Consider the following 14,636-nt stretch of genomic DNA (forward strand, 5'->3'; position numbering starts at 1 on the left):
CTCCTAGGGGAAGGGAAACCATAATATAATTGATGTACTAAATTCGTCATCCTTATTTTCAAAACTGTTTGGCCAACACAGATTCAAGCCCAGTGAGTCAGCTGGGTTTCCATGTTTTAAAATCTCATTAGAATCTTCTGGTGCCTTTCCTCGCCCCTCAGATCTCACAGGGCCAAAACAAGCGGCTGGCTGCCATTAAGGATTGCCATCCCAGACTGGTCCTTAGTCACAACCCCAGTCCTCAGAAGAGTCATTAGAAACTTCCAGGGCAGCAGCCTCCCAGTCTGACTGGTTCCCATGGGATGTCCTGTCCCTCACCATTCCCCCAGCCCTCCCAGAGGGGACCGTCTGGGCCCCTGCCTCTTAAGCTGCCAGGCGGCTTGGGTGAAGAATTCCCCATCTGCCACGTGCTGCCCAGCGTGGCTGTGCTCTCGGGAGAGCAGACAAGCCTCCACGCCTCAGCCGAGGAGGAGAGGTGGCTGAGGGGCGTTCCCCTCCACCCACCCCTGCCCTGTCGCCTGCAGAGGGCCGGTGGCCTGTTTGGCAACCACGTCGTCAGCTACTACCAAAGCGACGGCCGGAGCGCCTTCCCCCAGACCTTCACCGCCCAGCGCCCGCTGCACATCAACAAGGCGGGTAACAGCCAAGGCGACACCGAGTCGCCATCCCACGAGAAACTGGTGGACTCCACCTTCACCCCCAGCAGCTACTCATCCACTGGCTCCAACGCCAACATCAACAACGCCAACAACACCGCCCTGACCCGCTCCCCTCGCCCCGTCGGCTCCCCCAGCGCAGCCGGCACTACGGAGGGCCACGGGCCCCCCTCGTCTCCTGCTGTCCGGGTGCAGGAGGCAGCGTGGAAGCTCAGCTCCAAGAGGTAAGCAGGAGGGTGGGGCATCTAGGGCCCTGCACACGGGCCTCACAGGGAGGGGCATTTTGGTGGCAGGAGGCTCTTTGCTGTAGCACTTGCGTTGTGCCACAGCGTAAGATCCTTCCTGGTAGTCTTGACTATACCTCCGGCTTCCTGACTGGCTCTTTTCTCCCCATGCTCTGCTCCCCGGTGCTCTAGGATGCATTGCTATGATGTGCTGGGACAGTAGATGCCTACTGCCATGCTCTGGGCCTCAGGAAGCACAGCCTGGGCCTAGAGGGTCTGCCTGTTTGTATCAGCAGCTTTGGGCTCCCTAGGCTGGATGGGAGAGGACACGCCACTGTATCTTGCCACTTGATCCTTAGTTGAGCTGCTCTTCCGGAGCAAGATAGGCATCCCCAGCAGGATGGCAGACCCCCAATGTGCCAAGTTCTTGGGCATATCTCCTTTCTTGCCCTTGAGCTCATAAAATTATCGAGAAGTGCAAGTGTCTTTCTAAATCCCTAAACAGGTGTCCTAAAGCTACTTTCATTCAAGGAACCAGCACACCTGTCCCACTGGTTTTCACTTCCCTTCATAATACCCATTTTCAAGTGGTCACATGTAAGTCCACACGGCCTGGACGTGTAACAGTGTCCGATGACAGACAAGTCAAACTGGCCATCTGTCTAGCTTATTCTCTGGAAGACTGGCTGGTTAAACCACCCAAAAGCAGTGTTGGGTGAGTCCTGAGACTCAAAAGACGTATATTGATGCCTTATATGTGCAGAACAATGTGCTCAGCCCTGGATTTTGTATGCTGATCAAAAAGATTGGCTTTGCATAGAGGAGTATAAAAGTTTAAGTGGCTGGCTCGTGCCTGTCTTGGTGTCCCCCTCCCTTTTCTGCAACCCTCTTCTCTTTCTACAGCCTTCAGGGACTCAGGCCTAGTATTACTTTCTCCCTGCTCCCCTTATCAAAACTCTTCTTGAGGAAGGCTCATTGTGTTCATCCTTAGCTCCTCAATATAAACTAATACCTCCTTCAAAGGGAATTTCCATATTAAACTTTGTTCTGTATTAAATAAAGGGAGGTAATCATTCTAGAGAGGAGGTCAGGAGAGACATCAGGGGATTTCTTCCTCTCCCACAGATTCATCTGTCAGTGAAACCGGATACACACAAAGCACCTAGCACCATGCCTAGCACATAGTAAGCACTCGAAATGTTTCCCCCACTTCCCAGTTGGTAAAACAACACTCGAGGTGAAGAGGAACAACTTAACCAAAGTTCCTGCTCTGAGACCTTGTCGTTCATGTCACAGCTCAGGCCTAAGTGCAGTAGCCCCAGCACTGGCCTTGCTTTTGCTGGGGACAGGCCAGCACATCTAGCACACCATGGCCCCCAAGAAGTGGTGTTGCCTGCCTGCGGCCATTCTGTGTCCAGCGCATCCGATTGTGCCTCGCCAAAGCTCCTTCCACATTCCTCTCTTCCCACCCCATCAAAAGCCTTTGGCATCTCATCTGTCTTTCAGACTGTGGCGTGGACAGCCATCTGTTAGGGCCTCCCCAAGAGAACTGCCCTTACCCTTCCTAGTGGCTCTCACACTAGTGTAAAAGTTTAAGTGGGGGCACTGATCCGGCACTTGGCTTTGAAAAGATGAACTGGGATATTTCCCTGATGTCCTCATGGATCTGAGGATAAAGTGGCCCCCAGCATTCAGGACCTAGAGGAAGAATGCTAGAGAGAGATGCCAAGCTAGACACAGACAGGAAAAGGAAGAACATCTAGACCAGAGCTAAAGCAGACATGACCAAATGAGCAGAAGACTGTGTCCCGGAAAGAGAGCAGAGTCATTCAAGGCACATCCTAATGTGGGAAGGTCTTGACCTCAGCAAGAATTCATGTTCAGGGGGAACTCAGGCTCAGCAGGGATTCAGACTCAGCAGGGGCCCTGGCTCAAGAGGGAATCAAGCTGAGCAGGGACTCAGGCTCACTCTCCTCTGTTCAGAAGAACAAACCCCTCTATGTGAGGTTACTTCTCGTTGCCTTCAGTCCGGGGAACCAATGTCAGACTCAAAGGCATGTCAAAACATGACACCAGGACCTTCTCAGCTCTGCCCAACAAATGCCCAAAGGCCCAGTTGTCTATAATAGAGGGAAGGGGCAGCCCTCTCACTGGCCCACCCTACCCTATATAGTGCAGCCCAGGACCCTTCTTTAAAAGCTGATCCTTTCCACCTTTCAAAGCACCATCTCATGTGTTGCTTCATTTGTTACGCACAAGCCTCTGCGTCAGGCAGGACATATGTTATCCAATTTTATTGATGGGGCTCCTGAGGCATGGGATGGGTTAAGTGGCTTATGCCAGAAAGTAACTGGGTGGAGGCCAGAACTCAAGTCTCCCCGGATCCTAACTCAGAGGTCCTTTTCTAACATAGCATCCTAACCCCAATCCTAATGTTTCTATGGCTCTGCAGCTTCCTCCGTGATTGCAGGAGGAGGTGGAGGCCACGGCAGCTGTGTGTGCGAGCGTGTGTGCATGCATGCGTGATGCTGTGCTTGCTGAGGTAAGGCAAGGAGGGCTGGCAGGGTCTGATTTTTTCCTCCATCTTTAGGTGCCACTCCCGGGAGAGCCAGATAGCCATGGTGTGTCAGGAGGTCTCCCAGGAAGAGACGTACGATGTGAAGATGAGTGACGATGCCGAGTACTGCAGCGAGCCCAGCCTGATCGCCACAGAGATGTGAGCCCTGCCGCCTGCCGCCCAGGGCCCGCCCGCATGTAGGGAAGGGTCTGGGTGGAGGGCAGGTCCTGGGATCTCTCCTCTGGGAATGATCTGGGAGAAGGGGGAGATCACTTATGGGAAGATCGCCTGCCAAGTATCTGTCGCCTCATCAGGGAGACGCAAGCCCCTGACCCACACAGACACACACAATCCCCTGGTTAGCTTGGCCCTTCCTCCCGATACAGTGCTTTCATGAAAACTTATAAACATTGTTTCTTAATTGTTTCAACCGCAGCCAACCAATAAATATATTTTATAGTGAGACTCAGTTACACATATACATATAAAATATATTTTATAGTGAGACTCAGTTATACATATACATATATTGACATGTAAATAAATGCTCATGAAACTATTTATAATAAAGCTACCCAGCAGAGGGCGCAGGTAGCAAACGGTGGCTGAGATTTTTGTCAGTGCTGTAATTTTTTGAGAAGTGTTTTTTAACTGCAGATCTAGACCCATTAGAAGGTTGTAACATTTACTTAGTTATGATCAGCACTTTTTAAATAAAGTATAGCATAGCATAGTACAGAATGGCATAGGCTAGGACAGAACAAGACGATATAAAATAGCGTATACAATGTCACAGAAGTATCATTTTGTGAAATGTTTGCCAATATATGTATGTAGTGAGTATTATAAAAATGTATTTATAACTGTGGGTTGCATTCAAAAAGTTTAAGGTGCACTGTTTTAGAAGCTTTCTTGAAAGCACTTTATAATATGAAAGAGCCAGCCCTCTAGGCTTTTGATTTTTAGAGAATGCAAATTAATACATGGCCCTGTATCCTAGAAGTCAGGAAAAGCATATGCTTCAGTCCACTGTGGCTCTTACTGAGTGGTTGGTGCATCTTGGCACTCGGCTAGATCATGAATAAACTGGCCTCAGCACTCAAGAAGATTTTGCAAATAGTTAGAAAACTAAGACAATCTTAGAAGAGGAAGATAATATGTAGATTTTCTACCTATTGCTCTCAGAGTGGTACAACTATGAGTGGTGCAGGCATTCAGAGAAGGACAAGGTTAAGGTGACCATGACAAATGTGAGGCATGAGGTCAAACAGAAGCTGGGTCTTCAAGCATGGGTCTGATTTACTTAAGAAGAAAATACAATATGGAGAGCTTACCAAGCTGAAATGAGAGGAAAGGCTTGGAGGTTTTCCTCCAGAAACTTTCCCAAACATCTACAAATGCTAGAAGTCAGTGTGCTCGGAGCGGAAAGGCAGCACAGCCTCTGCCCTCCAAGTATGTGGAGTCGCATGAGGAACAGAGTCAGCGGCCTCATCTGTAAAAGGAAAGGGTTAGAATGCAACTTCAGAGGGACAGCTATGCCCACCATGGATAGTGAAATCAACTTAGTGGATTGCAACAGACATTTTTTAAAGAAATAGAACAAACTAAAGTAGGATAGAAACTATCAGAGTGCAACACATGCAGTAAAGTCAATGGCTTCTACACCTTTTTGATGTGGGTTCAGTAAGAGCCATATTTTACACAGTTCCGGTGTGTGTAGACACACCCCACTGAACTAAACGTATTGTTCAAGACGTTTAGTTCAGTGGGGTGTGTCTACACACACTGGAACTGTGTAAAATATGGCTCTTACTGAATCCACATCAAAAAGGTGTAGAAGCCATTGACTTGATGTCACTTAGGTCCCTGACAGCTATGTTCACTGACTGGGTGACTGTATGGCATTGTAGGCAGCTGCTGTGTGTCCTTGATGATGAGTAAGTATTGTTCAAGACGTTTAGTTCAGTGGGGTGTGTCTACACACACTGGAACTGTGTAAAATATGGCTCTTACTGAATCCACATCAAAAAGGTGTAGAAGCCATTGACTTTATGTCACTTAGGTCCCTGACAGCTATGTTCACTGACTGGGTGACTGTATGGCATTGTAGGCAGCTGCTGTGTGTCCTTGATGATGAAGGGTTGGGCAGGCCAGGGAGAAATGGGAGGGTGGGGGACAAGTTTGGGTAAAGTTGGGAGTAGTCATGATAAATAGCATCAGCACATATAACAGAACAGCTGAAGCCATTCCCGAAAAGAACTTTGTGGGCCTAAAATTTTTTCCCAACTTTCTCAACAATTTGACCAAGAGTGCCTTCACTGCCTCCAGTCAGAGATGCCAGGCTCGTGTAGTCAGGCTGTGTGTGTGTGAGGGGCCCGAAATCATCTGTGAGAACAGGGCTGCATTTCCTAGGGTGGCAAGTTCCTGCTGCCCCTTCCCAAACCTTCATGAGAGCACAACACAGGGGTTCACTTCACTGAGGAAAAAAGCCAGCTTCCTTCTGGGATGGCAGTTGCCCCTGTGGGGTGCACCTCTCGGCCTCCAGGAACAAGCCCCAAGAGTTCTTTGTTCCAGGCTCTCCTATCAGGATGATGAAAACCGACAGTTGACACCCCCTGAGGAGGACAAGAGGGACATCCGGCAATCTCCAAAGAGGGGTTTCCTCCGCTCGTCCTCCCTAGGTAAGTTCTCACACCCCTTCTTAGATGTGGCCGGCCGGGGGGCACCCTGAGATAACTGGTCAGGCACTCAGTAGTCCCTAGCTCAGACAGCCCCCACACAGGGGGCCGGGCAGACTTCCAAAGCGAGGAGAGGGAAATCCAAGGGCCGGGCGTGCTGGGATAGTACTTGCACATGGGCTACATGGGATATGTCAAAGAAAGTCAAAGGGTAAAGAGGAGATTTATTGGGGCCGCTAACATTGCCCCTCTCCCTCTCCCTGGGTATGAGCTGTCACGGACCCCTGTCCTGTCTTCCTGCGCTGATCCCAGTTCTTTGGCTGGCTTTGCAGGTCGAAGGGCCTCCTTCCATCTGGAATGTCTGAAGCGACAGAAGAACCAAGGGGGAGACATCTCTCAGAAGACAGTTCTGCCCTTGCATCTGGTCCATCATCAGGTAGCCACATTTTGGACAGGCCACTGGCCACCACCTAGTAAACTAGACAGAAACCCCCAGGTACCAGCCTTCCCTGTCTCAGACCACTGCTGTGTCCCCACGCCTGGCTCTAACAGTCCCGGGGCAGGGAGCTTTTCCTATGCAAGTGAGAGCTTGACAAGGTCTGTCCTTTCCCAAGGTGGAGACCTAGGAAATGTTGGTGAGCAGGAGCTCCTCCCGAGGTCCTAGAGGACCAGCCTCTTTGGGACTCCTGAACTTTCTTCTTACAGTGGCACAGATGTCCTTCCCCAGACTGGCCTACACCACAGGGCACTCAGGCAGATGTGCTCATACCTAGAGTTGCAAGACATCTGGAAACTTAGCTGTACAATAATCCATCTACTGAAATACAGAAATGATCAAAGAACCCACCAGCCACATGGTCGGGAGCAGGGAGTGATATCCAAGGAAAATGGGTCCAGGGAGATTCGACCATTGACATTTCTCTTGGCACTGCTGACTCTGAGACAGTGAAATCCAAGATACAGCACCAAATACACTCTTAGTATCTCAGAACTAATGGAAACATCAAAGAATTATCTAAGACCAGTCTCTTACCTCCAGGCGAATTAGGGTCTATGCTTTCAATGATTTTTTTTTTTAATCAAAGGCATTCAAATGCCAATCAAAGTTTATAATCAGCATAAGATGGCCAGTGTGACTTGGCTAAGTTGATATTATTTCAGCTTAAAGAAATGCACTGTTTTGCTTAGCCTGTGTGGCACTACCTACATACATATGATCTCCAGGGCCCCAGGGACCTGAGGCTGGGGATCATCAAGAGCAGTGGCCAGGAGAGGCTGGCAGGCTGGGGGCCCACCGTGTGTGCTATTTTTTAAAAAATTCTGGAAGTTAATTTCACTCATCTGTTCTTATTATTCTGGAAGGAAAGAAATTCATGTGTGGATGCCTTTCTCCTGCCCTCCAGTCCACACAGCACTGTTCCCCTTCTCTCTGCCTCCGGGGCTGGGCTTTCCCACTATGCTGCGTCACTGTCCTGTGACACATCATATCAGAGCAGGCTGTTGTGGCAACCTGTGTGGGGACCATGACCTACGCTCAGGACACTGAAGCGCAGTGGGGGCAGAGGACACAACTGTGTAAATAGTTTAATCACAATACAGTGTAAGATTTGAACAATAGTTCAAAAACAAGGAGAGCTAGAGATTGGCAAGACATTGTTAGTGGCTCAGTTAATTGTAAAAATTCAAACAGTAAGTACTGGTTTTGTCTAGCTCTGTGATGCACAGTCTACTTCTTCATAGACCTTACTTCACTTGAACCTCACATCAACCCCACAAGGCAGGTGGATAGCAAGCAAGTCAATTGTGTTCTGGTTTTCCAGATGATACAGGTATCATCCTCTCTAGTCTACTGCTGAGAAACCCAAAGCGAGAGAAGTTGCATCTGGTAGGTGATAGGGGCAGTGCTAAAGAGCAGATGATCTTGATCCTACTCGGTCACAGCTTTCTGAATTTAGGGGAGAAAGAGATCACTTCAGACTAAGATGATCACAAAATACATTTTAGGATGGCCAAAACTTACATTGGGTCTTGATGAGGTAAGATTCAGATGGGTGAAAATGGTGGTGGAATGAGTTCCAGGCAGGTGGAACTAGCTAGAAACAATAGCTGCTAAGAAGGCAGATGGCTGCCTCTCTGGGGCCTGACCATACTCAGTAAATCATGTTCCTTGTATGTCCACAGGCGTTGGCCGTGGCAGGCCTGAGCCCACTCCTCCAGAGAAGCCATTCCCCCACCACGTTCCGCAGACCATGTGCCACCCCTCCAGACACGCCCGGCAGCCGAGGCTGGCCCCCAAAGCCCATCCCCACCCTGCGGCTGGAAGGAGCCGACTCCAGCGAGAATCTCAACAGCAGCTTCCCATCCATCCACTGCAGCTCCTGGTCTGGGGAGCCCACGCCCTGTGGGGGGGCCAGCAGTGCCACCCGGAAAGCCCGGCCTGTGTCCCTCACTGTGCCCAGCCAGGCCAGAGCCTGGGGCAGGCAGTTCCATGGCAGTGCCAGCAGTCTGGTAGAAGCGGTAAGTGACCCCATGCTGCACAGCAGATAGCAGGAGGAAAGGCTGGAGGCGGCAAGGGAACTTTGCATGGAGAATAGAGAAAGGAATACCTGGTTCTCTCCCAGGTAGATTGGGTATCAAGTCTCCTTGCCAGAAAGACCCTCACTGTCAGGGCCTGCAGCAGAAGGGCATGGCGTGCAGAAAATAATGACCACGCAAGACACTCTTGGCATCCATTGGGGCTGGGCTGGTGCAGAAAGAGAAACTGAGCAGCATATCCTTGCCACAGGCCATTGAACCCCAAGGAAGGCCTCAGGGCTCCACTGTACAAGCCAGAGGCCTGCTGTGACTGCTCCAAATGTGAGCTTGGGCTGCCTTTGTACACATAGAAAGTCAGAATCCGGTTCTTGAGCCTGGTTGCTCGTTAGAATAACCTGGGGAGCTTTGGAAATCTATGACCAATTATGGGTATTTTTTAAAACCCTTTGACGATCCTAATGCACAGCCAGGGTTGAGAACCTCTGGTCTAGAACAAGAGCGCTTTCAGTGCCTCCGCATTCTGCCCTGGTCAAAGCACCTCCTGCAATCCTGGCACCACACCTTAGGGGACATTTGACAATTGGAACAATCTCAAAGGAGGATGACCAGGTTGGCAAGGTCTCTAGAAGCCATTTCATGCGAGAACCGGTCGAGGGAATTCGGAAAGTAACCCCAAGAGGAGGTGACTTCAGAGGCAGTGATGTGCATCTCAAACCTGTAGGGCCCTCTTGTCCTGAGCAGGTCTTGAATGCAGGGTTGGAGCAACTATAGCAGCCTGACAAGCAGGCAGATTTCAGCTCACATGAAGAGACCCCTTCTGAAAGCGCTCTTCCAAAATGAGGGGCTTGCCTGTCCAGACAAGCAAATGAGACAATGCCTGTCCAGACATCAGGCTGTCATGCAGGAGGTACAGAGGTAAACCGGATGACTTCTAAGGTCTCTTCTAACTCTAAAACTCTGTGCTTCACGTGGCCTTGGTTATCAGTGTATCTCCACTGAGAGCCTGCCACGTGCAGGCTCAGTCCTAGGAGAGAGTCACTGCTGAGGAGCAGCATTTCTGCTTTCATGAGCTCACATTGTGGTGAGGAAAGGCAGATAATAAATAAATATGTGTGCGACATATTAGGAACGGGTGGGAGCTATGAAGAAAAATTATACAAGATAAAAAGGGGTTAGTAGGACAAACACAACTGGGAGAAAAGTGTTCCAGGTTTCACTCTACTGCTTCCCCTGACCCCCAGCTCAGTGGCTGCTCTCCCTGAAACCAGTCACTAAAGCGGCCCCCATGGAGGGTGAATCTTTAGGATCACCTGCTGGCCCTTCTGAGCAGAAGTGGAAGCAGAGGCAGGTGCATGTGTGGTGTTTGCACACATCATACGCCAGGATCCTCACTCTCAGACAGGCAGCCAGCTGGCAATGGGCAGTGGTCACAGGCTAACGGTTTCACCAAAGGAGAATGAAGGTTTCTTGGAAAGAATAATATGGGAGGCATCTAGGGGTGCCATGGAGGAGAAAAGGCAAGGGCAGGCGAAGTTCTACCTGAGGCCCCTGTGTGAGCCAAGTTTTCACGTATTTGATAACAGTTTTCGAGTACCCTAACCAAAAGGTCTCTCCTCTGGCCTACACATGCCGAATTCTTCAGGGCAATGCTCCATCTCCACACCTTTCCCCCGAGCGCCCACGCACGCATGCGCGCACACATGCGCGCACACATGCACACACGTGCGCGCTCCTGAAGTTACCAGTCAGAAGTTCCTTGCGCTAGCCCTAAAGGGAAGAGTCGAGTGCAGGAATAATGTTCCTCTTTGGTTCTTCTTCATGACCCTCCCCCACTTCAGGTCTTGATTTCAGAAGGACTGGGGCAGTTTGCTCAAGATCCCAAATTCATCGAAGTCACAACCCAGGAGCTAGCTGATGCCTGCGACATGACCATAGAGGAGATGGAGAATGCTGCTGACAACATCCTCAGTGGGGGCACCCAGCAGAGCCCCAACGGCACCCTATTACCTTTTGTTAACTGCAGGGACCCAGGGCAGGACAGAGCAGGGGTAGAAGAGGACGAGCCCTGTGGGCCCCCGCAGGAGTGTCGAAGGGGCGAGGAGGAGCTGCAGGACAGCCGAGCCTACGTCAGCGGCCTGTAGCAGCTGGGGCTGGGAGATGCTGGGTTTTTTATTTGTTTCACTGTTCCTAAAGGGTTCGTTTCAGAAGTGCCTCACTGTTCTCGTGACCTGGAGTTAACCGGAACAGCGTCTTCATTCATTTCGTTGGGACAAGACGCAGAGTTGGGTAGTGTGGAGAGTCAGCTTTTGGGGAGCGGGGCAAGAAAAGCAGCAACCCCAGTTTGTGTACACGGAGGTAGAGTGGTGAGGAGGAGGTGGAAGGCCCAGGGAGGGAGTGCAAGAGAAGGCCGCGGCCCTCCCTCTCCGTTGTATTTCAGGCCCTGCGCCAGGAACCAGCAGCCGCCTTGGGCACAAAAGAGACCCTCAGCTTCCCGCGGTAGCCTTCACCGAAAGGACCTTTGTCAAACGGGTGTCTTTCAACTTTGCTTGTAAAAAAATCATTTTGCACATATTCTGTATGAGCCTCACTGTCCCCATAGAGCCAGGGCCCTGTGGATTTGCAAAAGGATGCGGGCATGACTTCGCGAGGTCCCAGCCTCACCCCAGAGGGGAAGGAGGAATCAGGAAGAGGCGGCAGCAGCCGGGGAGCCAGGAGGGAGGGCGGGCGGTTGCCCTGCAGCTTCGCCCAGCGGCCCGGCCCACCACCCATCTGCGAGGGCCACAGAGCCCAGCCTTCCAGCCCAGTGGCGGCTAGCCTCCAGCGTGGGGAGTGGCACTGCCCGCCAGAAAGGGTCAGCCAGTTCTTGACAAAACCAGGTGGTGCTGAGCTTCTGTTGGGCGCGCTTTTGTTCTGTGGTTTGACATTTTTCTTGACAGCATGTTGCAGTTTTTTTTTTTTTTTTTTTTTTTGGTTTTTCGTTTCTTTTAAATTTTGTTTTCCCAGGGGGAGGGGAGGAAGAAAGTGTTTACAAAGTTCTGTAGCCACCCATCTTGTTTTCACTTTTGCAAATGTAAATTAGGTTTGGTTTGAACGGTTATTTAAACGGGTGTGGTTTCCTTTTTCTCCAAGGGTTCCATAGAGCCACTGTAGGAGAGCTTTACCAGCCATTGTGTATGCCCAATAATTTGTTCTAATTTCTATAGGTATAAGAAAAAACTTTTTTGGTTTAGTTTTATAATTTAAAGGTAATCAGCAATGCACTTAAAATGGTCTTGCACAACTGGGTGACTGAGTTGGGCTCTTTGAATGCTGGGCATATGGGTGGGTGCCAAAGAGAGTAAGCATGTGGGAGAGTCTCTGCGAGTGTGTGTGTCACGGGTGTACTGGGCTGTCTGTGTGCATATGTCATACATGTGTGTGTGCACCCACTCAGTGTGTGCCCAGGCACCGAATGAGTATGCAGCTCCCTGTTTCTGGATTAACTGGGGGAGATCTGAATCTGGGGCTATTTGAAAGCAAAAACAAAGCGCCATCTCTGCTTCTGAAATGGGAATCAGTAACTCTTTGCATTTTCTGTCCCACAAGATATGCAAAAACAATGCAATAATATTCATTTTAAAAATACAATTGTGAGTCTTGTTGGCATTAAAACTGTATTTTAAAAAACACAGAAATTTAAGGGAAAAACTCAAGAAGGCATTTTGCTTCGATATATTCCGTGTAATGTTTTATTGCATTGATGATGTTTCTGTTGAAGAAACCGTTATACTTGAATTCAGGTCAGTTTCAGTATTTTACAAATATTTTTTTAAAACTGAATTGCAATTGTGCCAAGCGAATATAATGAATTGAATTAAGTTTGTTTTTGAATTCACTTCTTGTATATTTTGCTGCATGTGAGTAAATCATTTTGTATTTGGAGTGTGACAAGCTTTACCTTTGAACTCTTAAGTGCTTTTCTATATGTGGTTGGGGGAAAGGGAACGATTTTTCTTTTAATTTGTTCAGTGAGCAAGTTATCACCAATGTAAATCATTATCCTGCTATTCACCAACAGGTTTGGACATTACTGTTTTGCATATCTTGTGTTTGCTTCCGTTTCTCTCAATTTTTCCAAAACTATATGATAGGTATGTTTGTACTACATCTTGCTTTGAGAGACCAGGATATATCTCATTCCAGTCTTCCCTCTGTCTACTCTGCACCAGTACTCTGATTGGGAATTTCTCTAGGAACAGCCCTTCACTGTGAGGGGTCATGAGACATTCTGACCAGCCTCTCTCCTCACTGGGCCGGCATGAGCATACCCCAAGGGAGAGGAGAGGGGGCTGACTTTTCTCTTCATTTCCATAGCACAAACTTTGCTCAGTGGTTTCTCAGGAAAGTGTATGCTGATTAAGAAGACGGGATTAGAGTTGGGCCAATGGGAGGGAAAGGGAATCCTTATTCTGGCAAGTGCTCTACCCAAACTCAGACAGCCGGGGCTAGAAAAAGGCAACCAGGTAAAATCTGTGTCCATCCAAAAGTCAACTCTGTCTTGTTCACCTCTCCATCTTCTCTTCACTCTGGACCAGGATTTCCTCCACCTCCCCTAGTGTATGTGTCAGCCAAGGAGAGGACCAGGACAAGAGAGGGAGCATCAGGAGTTCACGGGCATGGTAGAACCAGAGACTTTGTGGGAGCCTCTCTTATGCCAGTTTGCATCTGCCTAGAACATCACGCTATTGATGCTGTTTCTTTCGAATACATGTCAACAATGATGGCTGAAAAGGGACTGATTTGGGGAACACAGGACCCAACCAACCATCCATCCAGAATTTACCCATTGAATCTTCCAGTCCAGTGTTCTCATGGCCCTTAGCACTTATATAAGCAACCTAGAAATTTAAATCATGGAATAGTCTAGAAACAGAAGAGCTTCTTCCTGTTTCTCCAAGCCCAACCCATCCAGACTTTCTTCATTCTTTTACAGTGCTATCAAGCTCTTCTAAAAATTAAATGTAGGTGTCCCTCTTTGTCCAGTTTCCCAAAATGCCAGACATCGTGCTGCGAAGATTTTAGTTATGATGGAGAGTGGAGCCCATTTGAATCGATATCTGGTTCTTGCTATACATTTGATCCCCAGATAAAATCTGGAAACTGAATTGACCACACACATGAACATACACACCCGCACACACTCAACCTTTCCATGCTGCATTCTATTTTCGTTTTGGACTTTTCATCCGCATCACCAAATCTCATAGGCCAATGGCTACTCCTAGAGCTCTGCCTAAGTATGGCCACGTCATCTTCAATACTCACACCCACAGGCTCCCTTCTCCTTTATAGTCAACACTGTCAAGGCCAGCTAATCTTCCTCCCTGCCCCCATAAGAACAGTGTCAGCAGCGACAAGGGCGCTCTGCCCTATGCTGCTATGAAGGAAAGGAGCTTCGGATGGGAGTTCCCTTTCTAGGGTCTTTCTCAGCCTGACCTCATGCTCGCTAGTGTAGGATTGACATGTGATACCTGTCATGATCACAGACTGGTAAAATCAGTCGTGAAATCAATGAACTAAATGATGTTTACTCTCCACGTAAAGTAGATCTTTCACCCATGACCTTGTAAAACATGATGGTCAAATCTGAAAACCCTTTGATGGCAGGTGGCAGGAGAAAAGCAGTCAGTGTGGAGGACCAGAAGGACTTGACGAAGTGCAGCTTTAGTTCTGGAGGTTGGTAAACTTGATTTTGTTATCTTCTGACTAGCCCAGTCTCTTTTATTTCCACAACTTGATCTTTTAATGATTATTCATGAGCATGGCTACATTAAGCAGAAAGATTTTCAGCTGTCTCCTTTCTGCCTGTTTCTAGACGGTTCTTTTTTGTCTTTAGGTAAAAAGAAGAGACCTTTTTCCTAGATTTGTTTTGATTCATGAATTTTTACCTGCTTCAGAGGCTGTTAGTTATTATAGTCCCTTCCTTGGCTTTCAAGTCTGATAGGCA

General features: G+C 48.9%; 1 protein-coding gene across 15 annotated transcripts in view; it reads left to right on the forward strand.

Moving 5' to 3' along the window:
* Positions 1 to 10,791, forward strand: part of CACNA1C (calcium voltage-gated channel subunit alpha1 C) — a 606,859-nt gene extending 596,068 nt beyond the window's left edge. For 12 of the 15 annotated variants that reach the window (XM_025041070.1, XM_025041069.1, XM_006923890.3 and 9 more), the window contains 6 exons: positions 525 to 880; positions 3,471 to 3,596; positions 6,012 to 6,118; positions 6,448 to 6,551; positions 8,297 to 8,632; positions 10,489 to 10,791. In XM_025041070.1, the coding sequence (XP_024896838.1) occupies positions 525 to 880; positions 3,471 to 3,596; positions 6,012 to 6,118; positions 6,448 to 6,551; positions 8,297 to 8,632; positions 10,489 to 10,791 (1,332 nt within the window). Of the gene's footprint in view, positions 1 to 524; positions 881 to 2,696; positions 2,776 to 2,843; positions 2,882 to 3,470; positions 3,597 to 6,011; positions 6,119 to 6,447; positions 6,552 to 8,296; positions 8,633 to 10,488 lie in introns of all 15 variants that reach the window. The other 3 variants (XM_025041061.1, XM_025041057.1, XM_025041059.1) reach the window with 1 other exon arrangement.
* Positions 10,792 to 14,636: the final 3,845 nt, after the last annotated feature.

Source organism: Pteropus alecto, unplaced genomic scaffold, assembly GCF_000325575.1.
Source record: "Pteropus alecto unplaced genomic scaffold, ASM32557v1 scaffold76, whole genome shotgun sequence".
In the NCBI taxonomy this organism is placed as follows: Eukaryota; Metazoa; Chordata; class Mammalia; order Chiroptera; family Pteropodidae; genus Pteropus; species Pteropus alecto.